This window comes from Lampris incognitus, chromosome 12 (assembly GCF_029633865.1).
Source record: "Lampris incognitus isolate fLamInc1 chromosome 12, fLamInc1.hap2, whole genome shotgun sequence".
Classification (NCBI taxonomy): domain Eukaryota; kingdom Metazoa; phylum Chordata; class Actinopteri; order Lampriformes; family Lampridae; genus Lampris; species Lampris incognitus.
In genome coordinates, this window is record NC_079222.1 from 2,646,850 (window position 1) to 2,662,160 (window position 15,311).

General features: G+C 46.3%; 1 protein-coding gene across 1 annotated transcript in view; it reads right to left on the minus strand.

Moving 5' to 3' along the window:
• Positions 1 to 1,176: 1,176 nt before the first annotated feature.
• Positions 1,177 to 15,311, minus strand: part of prkab1a (protein kinase, AMP-activated, beta 1 non-catalytic subunit, a) — a 15,400-nt gene continuing 1,265 nt past the window's right edge. Inside the window, exons 2-8 of the mRNA XM_056290697.1 lie at positions 14,740 to 14,913; positions 14,447 to 14,616; positions 13,845 to 13,938; positions 12,428 to 12,542; positions 10,003 to 10,136; positions 7,999 to 8,067; positions 1,177 to 2,384 (exon numbers count right to left, since the gene is read on the minus strand). Of these exons, the coding sequence (XP_056146672.1) occupies positions 2,307 to 2,384; positions 7,999 to 8,067; positions 10,003 to 10,136; positions 12,428 to 12,542; positions 13,845 to 13,938; positions 14,447 to 14,616; positions 14,740 to 14,880 (801 nt within the window). The 5' untranslated portion in view covers positions 14,881 to 14,913 and the 3' untranslated portion in view covers positions 1,177 to 2,306. The remainder of the gene's footprint in view (positions 2,385 to 7,998; positions 8,068 to 10,002; positions 10,137 to 12,427; positions 12,543 to 13,844; positions 13,939 to 14,446; positions 14,617 to 14,739; positions 14,914 to 15,311) is intronic.

Below are 15,311 nucleotides of genomic sequence, written 5' to 3' on the forward strand. Positions count from 1 at the left end.
TGGGGAGCCGGGTGTGGGTATATGTGTCCTGGTCGCTGCCCTGGAGTAGCGTGATCCTCCCACGTGCTACGTCCCCCTGGTGAAACTCCTCACTGTCAGGTGAAAAGAAGCGGCTGGTGACTCCACATGTATGGGAGGAGGCATGTGGTAGTCTGCAGCCCTCCCCGGATCAGCAGAGGGGGTGGAGCAGAGACCGGGACGGCTCGGAGGAGTGGGGTAATTGGCCGGGTACAAGTGGGGAGAAAAAGGGGGGAAATCACAAAAAAAGTTTTATTTGTGTAGCCCAATATCACAAATGAGCCTCAGGGGGCTTTACAGCAACACAACATGCTGTGCTGACCTGAGACCCTCACGTCGGATCAGGAACCACTCCCTAAAACCAAAACACCACCTTTAACCGGGAGAAAAAAGCAGGGAGAGCAGCAGAGGAGGATCTCTCTGCCAAGACGGACAGCGTGACATGATGTTGTGATGTTGTGTTGTTGTGTTGTTGTGATGTTGTGATGCTGTGTTGTTGTGATGTTGTGATGGTGTGATGTTGTGTTGTTGTGATGTTGTGTTGTTGTGATGTTGTGTTGTTGTGATGGTGTGATGTTGTGTTGTTGTGATGTTGTGATGTTGTGTTGTTGTGATGTTGTGTTGTTATGTTGTGTTGTTGTGACGTTGTGATGTTGTGATGTTGTGTTGTTGTGATGTTGTGTTGTTGTGATGTTGTGATGTTGTGTTGTTGTGATGTTGTGATGTTGTGATGCTGTGATGTTGTGTTGTTGTGATGTTGTGTTGTTGCGTTGTTGCGATGTTGTGGTGTTGTGATGCTGTGATGTTGTGTTGTTGTGATGTTGTGATGTTGTGTTGTTGTGATGTTGTGTTGTTGTGTTTGTACAGTTTGCACAGTTTGTAGTGTCGTCTTGGTCTCTCAAGTCAACAGGTTGTGCATATCTCAAAACTCCAGTGCCCTTTCCTTCCATGATCATTTCTGCAGTAGTAACACATCGCTGACTGAAGTGCTGCCTATCTACCGGTAGGGGGCAGAGCCTGGCCAGAGGTTCTCGTCTGCAGGACTGCGTAGCAAAGTTTGGGTCGATTACCAACTCCCCATGGCCTTTTCCTGCATGACCTGTGACCCATGTCAGCTGCTATAAATTACCTTCTACAAACTCACATTTCATATTCACGTGTATTTATTTTATTCAAACATATTTACCAAACAAAAAATTCCAACATCATCTGATATTACACAAATTCAAGTAACAAAACGTGATTCTACAGTGCTCCTAACTAAAGGACAGACAGCAAAACTGAGACAATCAGGCAAGACAACACAACAGAGGCTGAGAGACAAGGAACAGGTGGGTGAAAAGAAATAATCTGCATCCTTCTCATCTCTGTGCAACCCATCATGATCTGCCAAGCGACGTCTTCACATTCAAGAGGAACTTCCTTTTTACCTCCGTGTCTCCTCTCCCGAGACAATAGAGTCGATCTCCCCACTCGAGGGTAAACACATCATCTCACGGAGGGCAACAAACTCTTCGTACTGTCAGTCGGCTTGTCCCCGCCGCCCCAGACCACCCCATCACATTTACACTTGTTCTCAACACATGTGGTAGGTCATCCATACCGCCTCTCGATGCATGTGCTAGGTGGAGCTGTGGGCGTGTGGCTGCATGCTCAGTGGTCCAGGTAAGGAGATCGGAGGAGGTGAATCAGTTCACCTGGACACAACCTTTATTGACAGGAATGTCTCTGTATGCAGATGAACTGATTCTTTGATAGAGCTGTCGGTCTTTCAAACTACAGAGGGCGCTACGTGGTCAGAAGACAGTACTTCAGTGACGGAGTGGCATTAGCTGTAGTAAACAGATATGTAAATGAATTGCATACACACTGAATGTACAAATTATTACCACAACTCCTAGGTTTATAGACCATGGACCTGCACATCACACTGGTCCCAGCCTACACTGATGGGACCACCTTACCTCTGAAACGTTTTTATTTTAATTTTCCTACTGTTTATGTAACTGAACAATCATGATTTCATTAGGTCGTTAGACTTCACTGATCACAGCTCCACTAGCTGTGAAGACCTTCGTCACATGGCGCTGAACAGCACTACAAATCAGACTGCTACCCAAAGACTTACGAGTCTTCACTTCACTTGTCTCCTCCTCCTCATCTACATAATTTAGGGCATCACCATGTCAGCCTGGTCATCTTTGCTTCATGTGAAGAGAAGGTGCAGCTAATATTTTGTACACTCGGTGCATAGTAACACACTAGGCTGGTCACAGCCAGGTCCTCAGTTAGATGGGCTTATACAGCAAGGTGGTGACATACTTCTTCTTGTAGCGATGGGTGGCACTGAGAACCATCACACCATCCTGAGGGAAACAAGAGACAACTGTGGGTTGCATTGTATGTGCACGAATCTCAAAACTTCACATAACCGCATCACAACATGTCATCTTCCATCATAGCAAGTTATGAATCTGGAATCAGGAGGCTCTTATGTTGTTTAAAGCAAACATGCACTATGGGAGCATGAAGACTTGTCTTGTTGATTGATTATGGTACCAGGAAATGATGACATAGGTTAAAACAAACAGTCAGCAAGTCACTAAGAGAGGGGCACTCTGTGGGGGGTACTACAGGAGTATGGGGTACCGGGGCAGTTCCTACAAGCCATCCGGTCCTTGTATAACCCAAGTGAGAGCTGTGTCCGCATTCTCGGCACAAATTCAAACATGTTTTCGGTGGGTGTCGGACTCCACCAAGGTTGTCCCTTGTCTTTGATTCTGTTTGTGATATTCATGGACAGGATCTCAAGGTGCAGCCAAGGTGAGGAGTGTGTCCGTTTTGGGAACCTCAGAACTGCATCTCTGCTCTTCGCAGATGATGCGGTTTTGTTGGTTTCACCAGAATGCGACCTTCAGCAAGCACTGGGGTGGTTTGCAGCTGAGTGGAAAATGGCCGGGATGAGAGTCAGCACCTCCAAGTGTGAGGCCATGGTTCTCTAAAGTAAAATGGTGGATTGCTCCCCCCGGGTTGGGGATGAGTTGTTGCCTCAAGTGAAGGGGTTCAAGTATCTCGGGGTCTTGTTCAGGAGTGAGGGCAGGGTGGAGCAGGAGATTGACAGGTGGATTGGTGCAGCATCAGCAGTAATGTGGACATTGTACGGGACCGTTGTGGTGAAGAGGGAGCTGAGCTGGAAGGCAGAGCTCTCAATTTACCAGTCAGTCTTCATTCCAACCCTCACCTATGGTCATGAGCTTTGGGTGGTGACTGAAAGGGTGAGATCGTGGATACAAGCGGCTGAAATGAGTTTCCTCTGTAGGGTGTCTGGGCTCAGCCTTAGAGATAGGAGGAGGAGCTCAGACATCCGGAGGGAGCTCGGACTAGAGCCGCTGCTCCTTTGCGTTGAAAGGAGCCAGTTGAGGTGGTTCGGGCATCTGATCAGGATGCCTCCTGGGCGTCTTCCTTTGGAGGTTTACTGGGCACATCCAACTAGGAGGAGACCGCGGGGTAGACCCAGAACTCGCTGGAGGGACTACATGTCCAATCTGGCCTGGGAACGTCTTGGGATCCCCCAGGAGGAGCTGGAGGGCGTTGCTTGGGAGAGGGAGGTCTGGAGGGCCCTACTTAGCTTGCTGCCACTGTGACCTGAAGATGCTGAAGATGAGATGAGTCAGCAAATCAATCGGGACAGACATGGAAAGCTACACCCTCCCCAACAATCATAGTGGTTGAGGGATGGCAGAATCTTAGGAGGACATGAAATTGGACTGTCCTGATTTGGACAAATGATTACAGAGACAATTAGTACAACTGATCAGGATAATTAATTGGAACTGACAGCAGAGTTCTATATGTAGTTCAATGTATATCTCATATGATCAATACAGACTTGTGGGGCCTAACATATATTGCATGTCTGGACATATTTTGATGGCCTGTACTGTGGATGGGTCTGCACGTCTTTGCTGTTCGTTACAGTAACATATATCGAAATTCTGAGATAACATCTTCAAACTCAAAATCTACAGCAGAGGCTGTTGACATATGTGATTTAAACATGTGTTTCACACCATCTTAACACTTCCCACCAGCAGGACTGCAGAGACCTCTGGGAACCTCAGGCTACCTTCAAACATACAACTTCTGACTGAAAACTGGTAAAGAAGTGACCTTCTGATTAATTCCTCTTCCTCATGTCTGTCTGTGTTAAGCTTATGTGACCCTGCCTCAGAGAAACAGTTAATGAAGAGTACGGGTCACCAACGGTGTCACCAATGGGGCTGGGGGGTACAGTGTTAATATGGCTCAGTAGGACATCCAATATACAGATCAGCTATCCGTTTCTGAATCAAACAAATATCAATCACCAAAGATTTGGAAATGTATAAGACAAGTAAAGCAAGAATGGTTCCAACAACATGTTCCCTCATCAATAACTTGACAACAGCTGGTGATGATGTAAGGTGCACCATGTTGGCTGTGATCTGATTACTGCTCTCTGCTGCTGGTTGTCTCCTGGAGACACACACAACACATCTACTGACTGCTGACTCGCTTCTGACTCGCTCTGGACAGAAGCATCTGCTAAATGAGTAGATGTAGATGTTGATGTAAGTGTAGCTGTAGATGTAAGTGTAAGTGTAGATGAGCTGAGGGTAGGTGCAGGACGGTGGAGACATCCACACATTACAGTGTGTCATGGAGAGGTCTCTGTGGGCTCAGTGTCGGGAACCTTCACCAAAACAGAAATGGACAGACAATTCCTCAGGCTATAGTTTGTGAAGTCAGATGCACTTATACCACTGAAAGTCAAAAGACATGACCTTCAGTTTATCACGACCTTCAGTTTATAACATGGCATTCACCTTATAACATGACCTTCAGTTTATCACATGACCTTCACCTTATCAAATGACCTTCACTTTATCAAATGACCTTGACCTTATCAAATGACCTTCACTTTATCACATGACCTTCACCTTATCAAATGACCTTCATCTTATCACATGACCTTGACCTTATCACATGAACTTCACTTTATCACATGACCTTGACCTTATCGCATGACCTTCGCTTTATCACATGACCTTGACCTTATCACATGAACTTCACCTTATCACATGACCTTCACCTTACCACATGATCTTCACTTTATCACATGGAATTTTTTAGCAATTACTGAAATTATCATTTTTGGAGCATTTGAAGTTGTTAAAAGGACATTCTTGTGTGTGTGTGTTTGTGTGTGTGTGTGTGTGTGTGTGTGTGTGTGTGTAAGGACAGCTGAAAACATCAGCCTAAGGGGGCCTTCAGAGATAAGCCTGATCATGTGGAAGTGGTGCTCGTTAGCACCACTTCCACATGATCACATGATCTGACGTGTTAGCGCTCCTACGTTGTACCATCCTCTTGGCCAGCATCTCTTTAGTTTCCCCAAATGTACAAGCCAAGGCAATCCTCCTGGCACTTAACAGCATCCACTACTTCTGGTGCAGCGTGTTTTGGGGTTTGACAGCAACTGAGACGCGGTGTTTGAAAAATACACGTCTCAACTTTTCCGACTCTCCCACCACATATGGAATCACCACTGGTTTAAGCTTAGGCAGCTGTTGTCCTTCTCCCCTCTTTGATTGGCTGGTGCACTGTCTGGGCGTCTTCCTGGCTTAATATTTTCCAAACACCACATCTCTGCTGCTTTCAAACCCCAAAACACACTGCACCAGAAGTTGGTCCATCCCAAGGTTCGGGTCCCCCGGCACAAACAGAGCAATATAGTGTAGCTGCTCAGTGCCAGGAGGATTGCCGTGACTTCACGGTGGGGAAACTAAAGAGACGCTGGTCAAGAGGCTGACACAACACAGGAGAGCTAACACGTCAGACCAGGACTCCACAGTCTACACCATCTACAGACCAGGACTCCATAGTCTACACCATCTACAGACCAGGACTCCACAGTGTACACCATCTACAGACCAGGACTCCACAGTCTACACCATCTACAGACCAGGACTCCACAGTCTACACCATCTACAGGCCAGGACTCCACAGTCTACACCATCTACAGACCAGGACTCCACAGTCTACACCATCTACAGACCAGGACTCCACAGTCTACACCATCTACAGACCAGGACTCCACAGTCTACACCATCTACAGGCCAGTGGCCACTCTTTCAATGATTAGGATGTGCACATCCTTGATAGGGAGGAACGCTGGTTTAAACAGGGAGTCAAAGAGGCCATCTATGTGAAGAGGGACCATCCCTTAACCGGGGGGGGGGGGTCTAAGAGTCCATCTGTCACTATCTTACAATGTTGTGATTACAACCATTCCCCAATCCTCTGTGAATGGTCACTTAAACTCTACTTAATGGTCACGCCCATATTTGCATATTCAGTCATTATGCAACTGTATTGTTTATAAGGGTGGGGACACCTGCAGTCAGTCAAGACTGAAGAAGCCACTTAGATGACGATGAAACATATCTGTCAATAAACGTGGTATCCAGACGCACTGATTCAACCTTCTTTGACAAACTACTCAGCGAAACTCAATGAGACACAAACTAAGCACATAGAATACATAAGCTATCTGGGTACATGTAAGTTAAGATGGACTTACTGCCAATGCTAGAAGTCTCTTAATGCCTGTCAACACAATGAAGCTACTGCAGTACTTCTCCCACTCTAAAATCTGACGGCAATGGTGAAATATTCAATAAGTCAGCAAGACTGCTACTATGTAAGGCTATCAAAAATATGGGAAGCATGTTCAGATTTGTGTAAAACTATGAAAATATGGATTGGAGTAAATTAACATGTAGTATTGTTTGTATTCAGAAAACAATGTGCTTACTTGTAATGGCTCACAGTATCCAATCCAATGCTGTTATTTGCCAACATGCTAATACAGAGACAATATTCTCATAGAGCAACACGTTTGTGGTGGTGAAGCATAACAGGCACAACTGGAAGTAACATTTCTTGGTGTTTGGGTTAGCTGAAGGTGTTGACTCTGGTCCCAGGATATGGTCTGCAGAAACACGGGAAGAGCTGCTGATGCCATAATTCCATTGCACCTCTCATCTCATCTCATCTCATCTCATCTCATCTCATCATCAGCTGCTTCTCTTGGGTCGGGTCATGGTGGCAGCAAGCTAAGTAGGGCACTCCAGACGTCTCTCTCCCCAGCAACACCCTCCAGCTCCTCCTGGGGGATCCCAACATGTTCCCAGGCCAGATTGGACATTTAGTCCCTCCAGCAAGTTCTGGGTCTACCTCAGCTCTCCTCCCAGTTGGACGTACCCAGAAAACCTCCAAAGGAAGTCAGGCATCCTGATCAGATGCCCGAACCACCTCAACTGGCTCCTTCTGATGCGAAGGAGCAGCGGCTCTACTCCGAGCTCCCTCCGAATGTCCGAGCTCCTCACCCTATCTCTAAGGCTGAGCCCAGACACCCTACGGAGGAAACTCATTTCAGCCGCTTGTATCCGTGATCTCACCCTTTCAGTCACCACCCAAAGCTCATGACCATAGGTGAGGGTTGGAACGAAGATGGACTGGTAGATTGAGAGCTTTGCCTACCGGCTCAGCTCCCTCTACACCACAACGGTCCAGTACAACATCCGCATTACTGCTGATGCTGCACCAATCCACCTGTTAATCTCTCGCTATCTGCGATGCTGGAAGTTGGCACGCCCCGGTCCCCGCCTTTGCCTGCCGTCCAGCCTGTATTGCACCCTACAATTCCCTTGCAAGACCCAAAAAATGTGATTTCTTTAAAAAATAAGGAAATTCAAAAAGCCGAATAAATTTGCACATCTCCAAAAGAAGCTGAACATTTTACCGTTTACAGGGGTGGTTGCAGTCCAAAGAATAAAATAGTGGAAGAAACTGAAGGGTGCTAGCTTTCAGCTCTCCCACAAAAAAAGGACTTTTACTGTAACGACTCTGCAGTGGTGTGAGCCGGTGTGGCCTCACCTTGATGGAGAGAGCGTAGAGGTGGTTCAACATGACATGATTGGGCTCTGGCAGCAATGCAGGATCACACTGAAGGTGGAAAAAAGAAAAAGAGACACCAGTTAGTTTTCCAAGAGGCAGACAAAAAAGAAGAGAAGAAGGTTCAAATATCCGGCACTCCTTCACATTTTGTACCCAGAATTCAATACTTTTGGCTGCACAGACAAACTTGTTTTTTTATTGTTCCACTCATTTATACCAGCTTAATCCATTAGGGTCACAGGGGTTGAGTATAGGGGTCTATACCAGCATCCATTGGGTTGAAGATGAGGAGATACCCTGGACGGGTCACCAGTCCATCACCAGCCCCCCCCCCCCACACACACACACACACACCTATGGGCAAGTTAGAAGCTCAGAGTTCAGCTAACGTGTCTCTCTGGACTGTGGGATGAAACTGAAGCACCAGGATGAAACCCACAAACACACCAGCCCGGTGGAGCTGAGCAAGTGTCACTACATGGCAATGTATAAAAACACTTCAGCGAATAATGATAGTCACTACATTTATACAGCGCTTTTCTAGACACCCAAAGTGCTTCACAGTGAAGGGGGTAACTCACTTCAACCACCACCAATGTGTAGCACCACCCGGGTGATGCACGGCAGCCATTTTGCACCAGAACGCTCACCACACACCAGCTTGAGGTGGAGAGGGAGGAATCATCGAGCCAATTACATGGGGGGTGATTAGGTGGCCAGGTGGCGAGAGCCAGGTTGGGAATGTTGCCAGGACACCAGAGAAGCCCCAACTCTTTGGGATAAGTGCCATGGGGTCTTTAATGACTACAGCGAGTCAGAACCTCGGTTTAATGTCTCATCTGAAGGACAGATAATAATAACTAAGTAATATAACTTTGTGCTAAAGGTACAATCTGTAATGTCATGCATTGCCACGGCTATGTGGAGCACTGCGACTGCCAGAGCATTGTACTGACAACCAGAACCATGAGACATCTCAGCATCAGGTCAACACTGTGGACTTGTTTGAGATATGGAAACAACTAAAAGCCTCAAAAGGAACTGAAAGACATGCGGCATCGGCTGGTTTTCTCATTTATGTGACAATGATTTCTCATTTTCTAATTTCTCATGGGTGTCGGAAGATGGCGGCGCGAATTCTCGTTTGCAGCGGCCTCACCCAACACCGGTGTGGGACGACAGCGGCGCAAACTTGCATCTGCGGCAGCCTTGCCCAGTGCCGTCCATACAGTGTCTTTGTCCACGTCTCCGTCTAAGTTGTTGCGTCTTCGTTTGATGGCTGAGAGAGCTGGTGCTGGATCGGCTGGGAGAGCTTGGTCTGCTGTGTCCTGTGGGACCAGGGAGCATGGCCCTGACCAGAGCTGTGCCCGAGGAGGAAACACCAAGGGGGGCAGGCTAAGCTAACCGCTAGCCCACGCAGACCAGCAGCTCCGACAGTCGTCCTGGCTGGCGTTCGTTCTCTGGACAAAGGAGTGTCTGGACTGTGTTGCACTGAGTGGACTGTGTTGTTGGCTGTGAGTTTTGGATGTGTGTTTTTGTCTTTTCTGTTGCACTGCTGTGGGCTGGAGGAAACAGAATTTTCCTTCTTTTGTGTACGCAAGTGCATGAAAGACATGACAATAGATTGTTCCTGATTCCTGATCTGCAAGTAATAAAGTAAATGTCTGTGAAGTCTGACAAAATCAATGGCAGGAGTGGGGCGGACAGTTGCTGTGTGGGTTAATTTCAAACTGCACCTTTAAAGTTGAATGAAACAGGTACTGTAAAGGAAAAACGTTTTGAAACTGACTGCAGGCAGTCAGTACTGGGATTAACGCTACTGTGCCATGAGGCAGTCCCTCATAATACTCTTTCAGGAAGTAACTAAGATGAACACAAGTAGTAAGAAATACTACCCAGTGGACAGGTAAGCAGGAAGTCTGTAGGGGGAATGAACAGCAGTGGTGTCCAAAATAAAGACACAACAGTCGCAGCCTTACTTACAGAAATGCCTGTGTCCTTGTTGAGGATGACCTGTAGCAGGTGAGGCGGCAGGATGGGCGGAGACTTGAACTTCTCTTCCTGTTTGGGAACGTAGGCATCCTGATGGTACGATCCGGGTGGGGAGCTGGAGAGGTCTATGTCAAGAGGAGGTGGGGGGATTACTGGACATGTTAACAGGTAGCCAGCGAGAGAACAGTGTGACTACATGTACATTTGCTGTCACTGCCATTTGTAACACAGTCAGTTTTAAAATCCATTGGAGCCAAACAATTTTAACACACTACAACAACTCTTAATGATGAAAAAACATTTAATCACTTGCACACCGATCAATTGGGGGCCAGAAAACTTGTATTGTGGCTCACAGGAAGTTAAATCAGTTCATCTTCTCTCTCAGTAAACGTGTGCAGATGAACTGATTCAACCTTCTGGGATGTTCTTACCTGGATTACTGAGCAGCGTCAACACACTATTGTGGGTGCAAATTTCGACATTTATTTCCATAGTTTGGCTTGGAGGAACCCCAAAACCTTGTTGGAAACTTCTCAAGTGTGCAAAAGTGAAGGGGTCTGAATACTTTCTGAAGCTGCTGTAGCTGGTTTTCCAAGAACTGCCCAAAAAGACTCAACTGTCTGTACAGAGTACTAATGTTTGTGAAACAGTGCTGCTCCTCTCTGAAGGATACAGAGGGACAAAAAAACAAGGTTGTCCCACACTCCTCCTTACTCCATCTCCAACTCCCTCATTTCTCTGTGAATCAAGCCACATTGAGGGATCAGACCTGACCCCTATGTTGTTGTTGAAGTTGCTCCACCCCCTCTGCCTCTCCACCCCCTCTGCCTCTCCAGCCCCTCTGCTGATCCGGGGAGGGCTGAAGACTACTACATGCCTCCTCCCATACATGTGGAGTCACCAGCCGCTTCTTTTCACCTGACAGTGAGGAGGTTCACCTGGGGGACGTAGCGCATGGGAGGATCACGCTAGTTCCCCCTGTTACCCCCTCCCTCCGAACAATCACCCCGACCGACCAGAGGAGGCGCTAGTGCAGCGACCAGGACACATACCCACATCTGGCGTCCCACCCGCAGACACGGCTAATTATGTCTGTAGGGACGTCCGACCAAGCCAGAGGTAACACAGGGATTTGAACCGGCGATCCCTGTGTTGGTAGGCAACGGAATAGACCGCCAAGCTACCAGGACGCCCCCTAAATTAATAGTTAATATGAGAATATTTGATATCTTTGATATATATGATATATGATATATATCATATTTGAAATATGAGAAGGAGTGGAGGTGATGAAGGCATATGAGTTTAAATACTTGGGGTCAACTGTTCAAAGTAACGGGGAGTGCAGAAGAGAGGTGAAGAAGAGAGTGCAGGCAGGGTGGAGTGGGTGGAGAAGAGTGTCAGGAGTGATGTGTGACAGAAGGGTACCAGCAAGAGTTAAAGGGAAGGTTTACAAGATGGTAGTGAGACCAGCTATGTTGTATGGTTTGGAGACAGTGGCACTGATGAAAAGACAGGAGGTGGAGCTGGAGGTGGCAGAGTTGAAGATGATAAGATTTTCATTGGGAGTGATGAAGAAGGACAGGATTAGGAACCAGTATATTAGAGGGACCGCTCAGGTTGGACGGTTTGGAGGAGAGATGCTGGGTATACTGGGAGAAGGATGCTGAATATGGAGCTGCCAGGGAAAAGGAGAAGAGGAAGGCCAAAGAGGAGGTGTATGGATGTGGTGAGGGAGGACATGCAGGTGGCTGGTGTGACAGAGGAAGATGCAGAAGACAGGAAGAGATGGAAACGGATGATCCGCTGTGGCGCCCCCTAACGGGAGCAGCCGAAAGTGGTAGTAGTAGTAGTAGTAGTAGCAGTGGCATTAGTAGTAGTAGTAGTAGCAGCAGTGGCATTAGTAGTAGTAGTAGCAGCAGTGGCATTAGTAGTAGTAGTAGTAGTAGTAGTAGTAGCAGCAGTGGCATTAGTAGTAGAAGTAGCAGCAGTGGCATTAGTAGTAGTAGTAGTAGCAGCAGTGGCATTAGTAGTAGTAGTAGTAGTAGTAGCAGCAGTGGCATTAGTAGTAGAAGTAGCAGCAGTGGCATTAGTAGTAGTAGTAGTAGTAGCAGTAGTAGTAGCAGCAGTGGCATTAGTAGTAGAAGTAGCAGCAGTGGCATTAGTAGTAGTAGTAGTAGCAGCAGTGGCATTAGTAGTAGTAGTAGTAGTAGTAGTAGTAGCAGCAGTGGCATTAGTAGTAGTAGTAGTAGCAGCAGTGGCATTAGTAGTAGTAGTAGTAGTAGTAGCAGCAGTGGCATTAGTAGTAGAAGTAGCAGCAGTGGCATTAGTAGTAGTAGTAGTAGTAGTAGTAGTAGTAGTAGTAGTAGTAGTATTAGTTGTTAATAAACATGAAGGGATTGGTAGGACTGACCTGACATATCAGAGCATTTCTGGGAGTCCACCATGAGGGCATCGAACACCTCAAAGTCTGTTTTCTTCACCTGGATGATGTTGTTGACTGTACCCAGCTGGTTGGTCACTACCGGCTGTGTGAAAATAAACATGAAACCTAAACTAAAAAACACAAAACAACCAACCACAAAAAGACTTCTGTGATACAGTCAAGAGACACATCAGCTGTTGGGTGAAAGACACCTGCTGTTATAAACTGTCTTCAGTACAGAGAGGACTGGTAACAGTCTCCTGTTCCTCGTGACCTCTTACAACAGAATGTATCATCATAGTACGTGCTGATGGTGAAGGCAATGTGCATGTTAAGAGGACAAACTGAACTAGGTCAATATTAATTTCAAGTTGTACATATCAAGTTGGGTCCGTCCATCCTCATCCTCATGATGGTGGACGTAACGTGATGCGTACAACGTGAAACTTTTCACCCGTTTGCTGGTAGGTGCAGGTGAAAGTTTGTGGACAGTGTGCATGTCGTTGACATTTATCCATGGTAAATCTTGCAGGCATCGTGAACAATACGCCATTGTCAATAACACACGCCAACAAACAGGAAACTGGTATGCGTGCTGCAGTGAAAACAGGAAGTCGTGGGCTACAGTTATGCACAGAGTCCAATGCTTCCTTCAAACAATCAAGCAGCCCCCAAAAAATATAAAACAAACAATCATGTTACATGAATGTCAAGTTATGCCCCTGTTCCACTGCATGGCACCGGCTCAACTCCACTCTACTCAACTCCACTCTACTCGCTTTACCTTCTGGGATGTGGTTTTCCACTGCAGATAGCACCCCCTCATGGCGAAGCCCCGCTGGTCATTTGTGGGCGTGTTGACTAGTTTTTGGGGGTTTTTTGTAAGATTTTCTTGATATTTAAATAAATATACATATATTTATATTTATTTAGATTTTTTTTATTTTACTTTATTTATTTACAGTGGTATTTTCGTGTCACCTTTTGGTATCGGCTCAGCTCACTTGGAACCTCGACGGAGGTGGTACCAAAAAAAGTACCTGGTACCAGGTACTATCCCTAACTTCTGCCCAATGGAAAACCAAAAACAGTGAGTAGAGTCGGGTTGAGTCGAGCCAGTACCATGCAGTGGAAAAGGCTTATTAGATATCTCTGAGTTCCCTCAGTTCGGAGGTAACTTAATAATAATTTGAAGGTTTTTGTTTTTTTTTTCAAAACGTTTTTACTCATTAGGTACACTTGCAGGAGCTACTTCAGCAAAAGAAATTGAGTTTGAATAATACTTAGTTGTAAACAAAGTACTGCTTCCATAACTATTACATCTCATTTAGTCTCACAATGACGAGGTGACAGAACAGTTTAACTCTACTCTGTGTTCTTGTTTTACTCGAGAAAGTCCACACACCTCAGTTGGATCGTGGGTCCACTGCCCGTCCACGTAGAACTTGTACTGATGCTCCCCCTCCGGCAGATCCACGATGGCCACGAAGTTGTTCTGACTTCGACAAAAGACGAGAGAGCTTTTAGCACAGAGGCAACACAGCAAAACGGAAACCTACATCTTCTAATCCTGGTTGGTCCACTGGATTTAACCTGTAGTAGATAGGGTCAGGGTTGAGGTTAGGGTTAGGGTTAGGGTTAGGGGTAGGGTTAGGGTTAGGCCTTTTTTGTCATAATCATTTGAGGGTTTGATTCAGTTCTAGATAAGCACTTTTTGTCTTGTGTAGTAAACAAGAATGTCACTGTGACACTGATTTATTTTATCTGTTAGTTTTCTTCAGCTGGATCTTATATTGAGAAAAAGAGTTTTAGCAATTAACATTTAACTAATTAAAAATGACTTCCTCATACTGTTGACGGTCTGAGTCGCCACTAACGACAAGAGCAAGCTGTTCAACCTCAGGAGATTTCTAGAATGCACATAACCCACAGACGAAAAAAATAAGGCTAAAATTCAAAATCTACATGACTCCCTCAGCACCGCAGGCAGTCAGGCTCTCCTCTCACCTCCTGATCAGGGGGATCTTACTGGCCCAGCTATTGAAGGATCCGGACAGATAAACCTCTCTGCACTCCCCAGTCCAGCGAAAAACTGTTGGCCGGTCCAAAGCTGGCCCTTTGTCATCTGCTTCCAAGTCCTGCTGCCATGCAAGGAACTCCTCTTTCTCCAGAGGAGCCTACAGAGATAAAACCAAATTCTACATAACCAACAAGAAACTCAAGAAATTCAAAACCATATCGGACCATAGTAGCAGGAACTGGGATCAGCATGCTTTCTCCCACATACCACTCTTACTTACTTTCATATCTTCACCATGAAATATATCTGCATCCTCGGGACTGTCCATCAAGATTTTGGGCCTTTCCCCCTCCTTGGTCCCTCGACTGTCCCTCCGGTGGGCCTTCTCACCCTGGCCCATAGCAGTGCTCGTGTTCCCCATGGTCTCCTCCTCCTGTACTCTGAGTCAAAGTTACTGTGAACACAGATTAAAACCCAGTTGGCAGGTGGGAATGGACATAACAAGAGCACTACAAATAAATCTGATGCCTTCTGTGCAGAATAAAAGATTATCTAATCACTGAAAACTGCCACTGGAGCGCTGACAGCCGAGCTGGCTGTGTGAGACATTGTCAGTCAGATAAACCTGTTAACATTTATCCTCCGTTCTTATCTGGAGCAACTTACAATGAGTGCTCATTGATTATAAACGTATTCTCGGAACAATAAAATGACAAACGGTCAATACTCTGGAGTGGAAGGGAGAGGCAAGAATGCATTGGCACTTACAAAATAGGGTCGTAGAATATTCATGCAAGAGGTGCAAGGTATTTTATGTGACAGACAAGGCTGAGCGGACCTCCCTGAAACGCC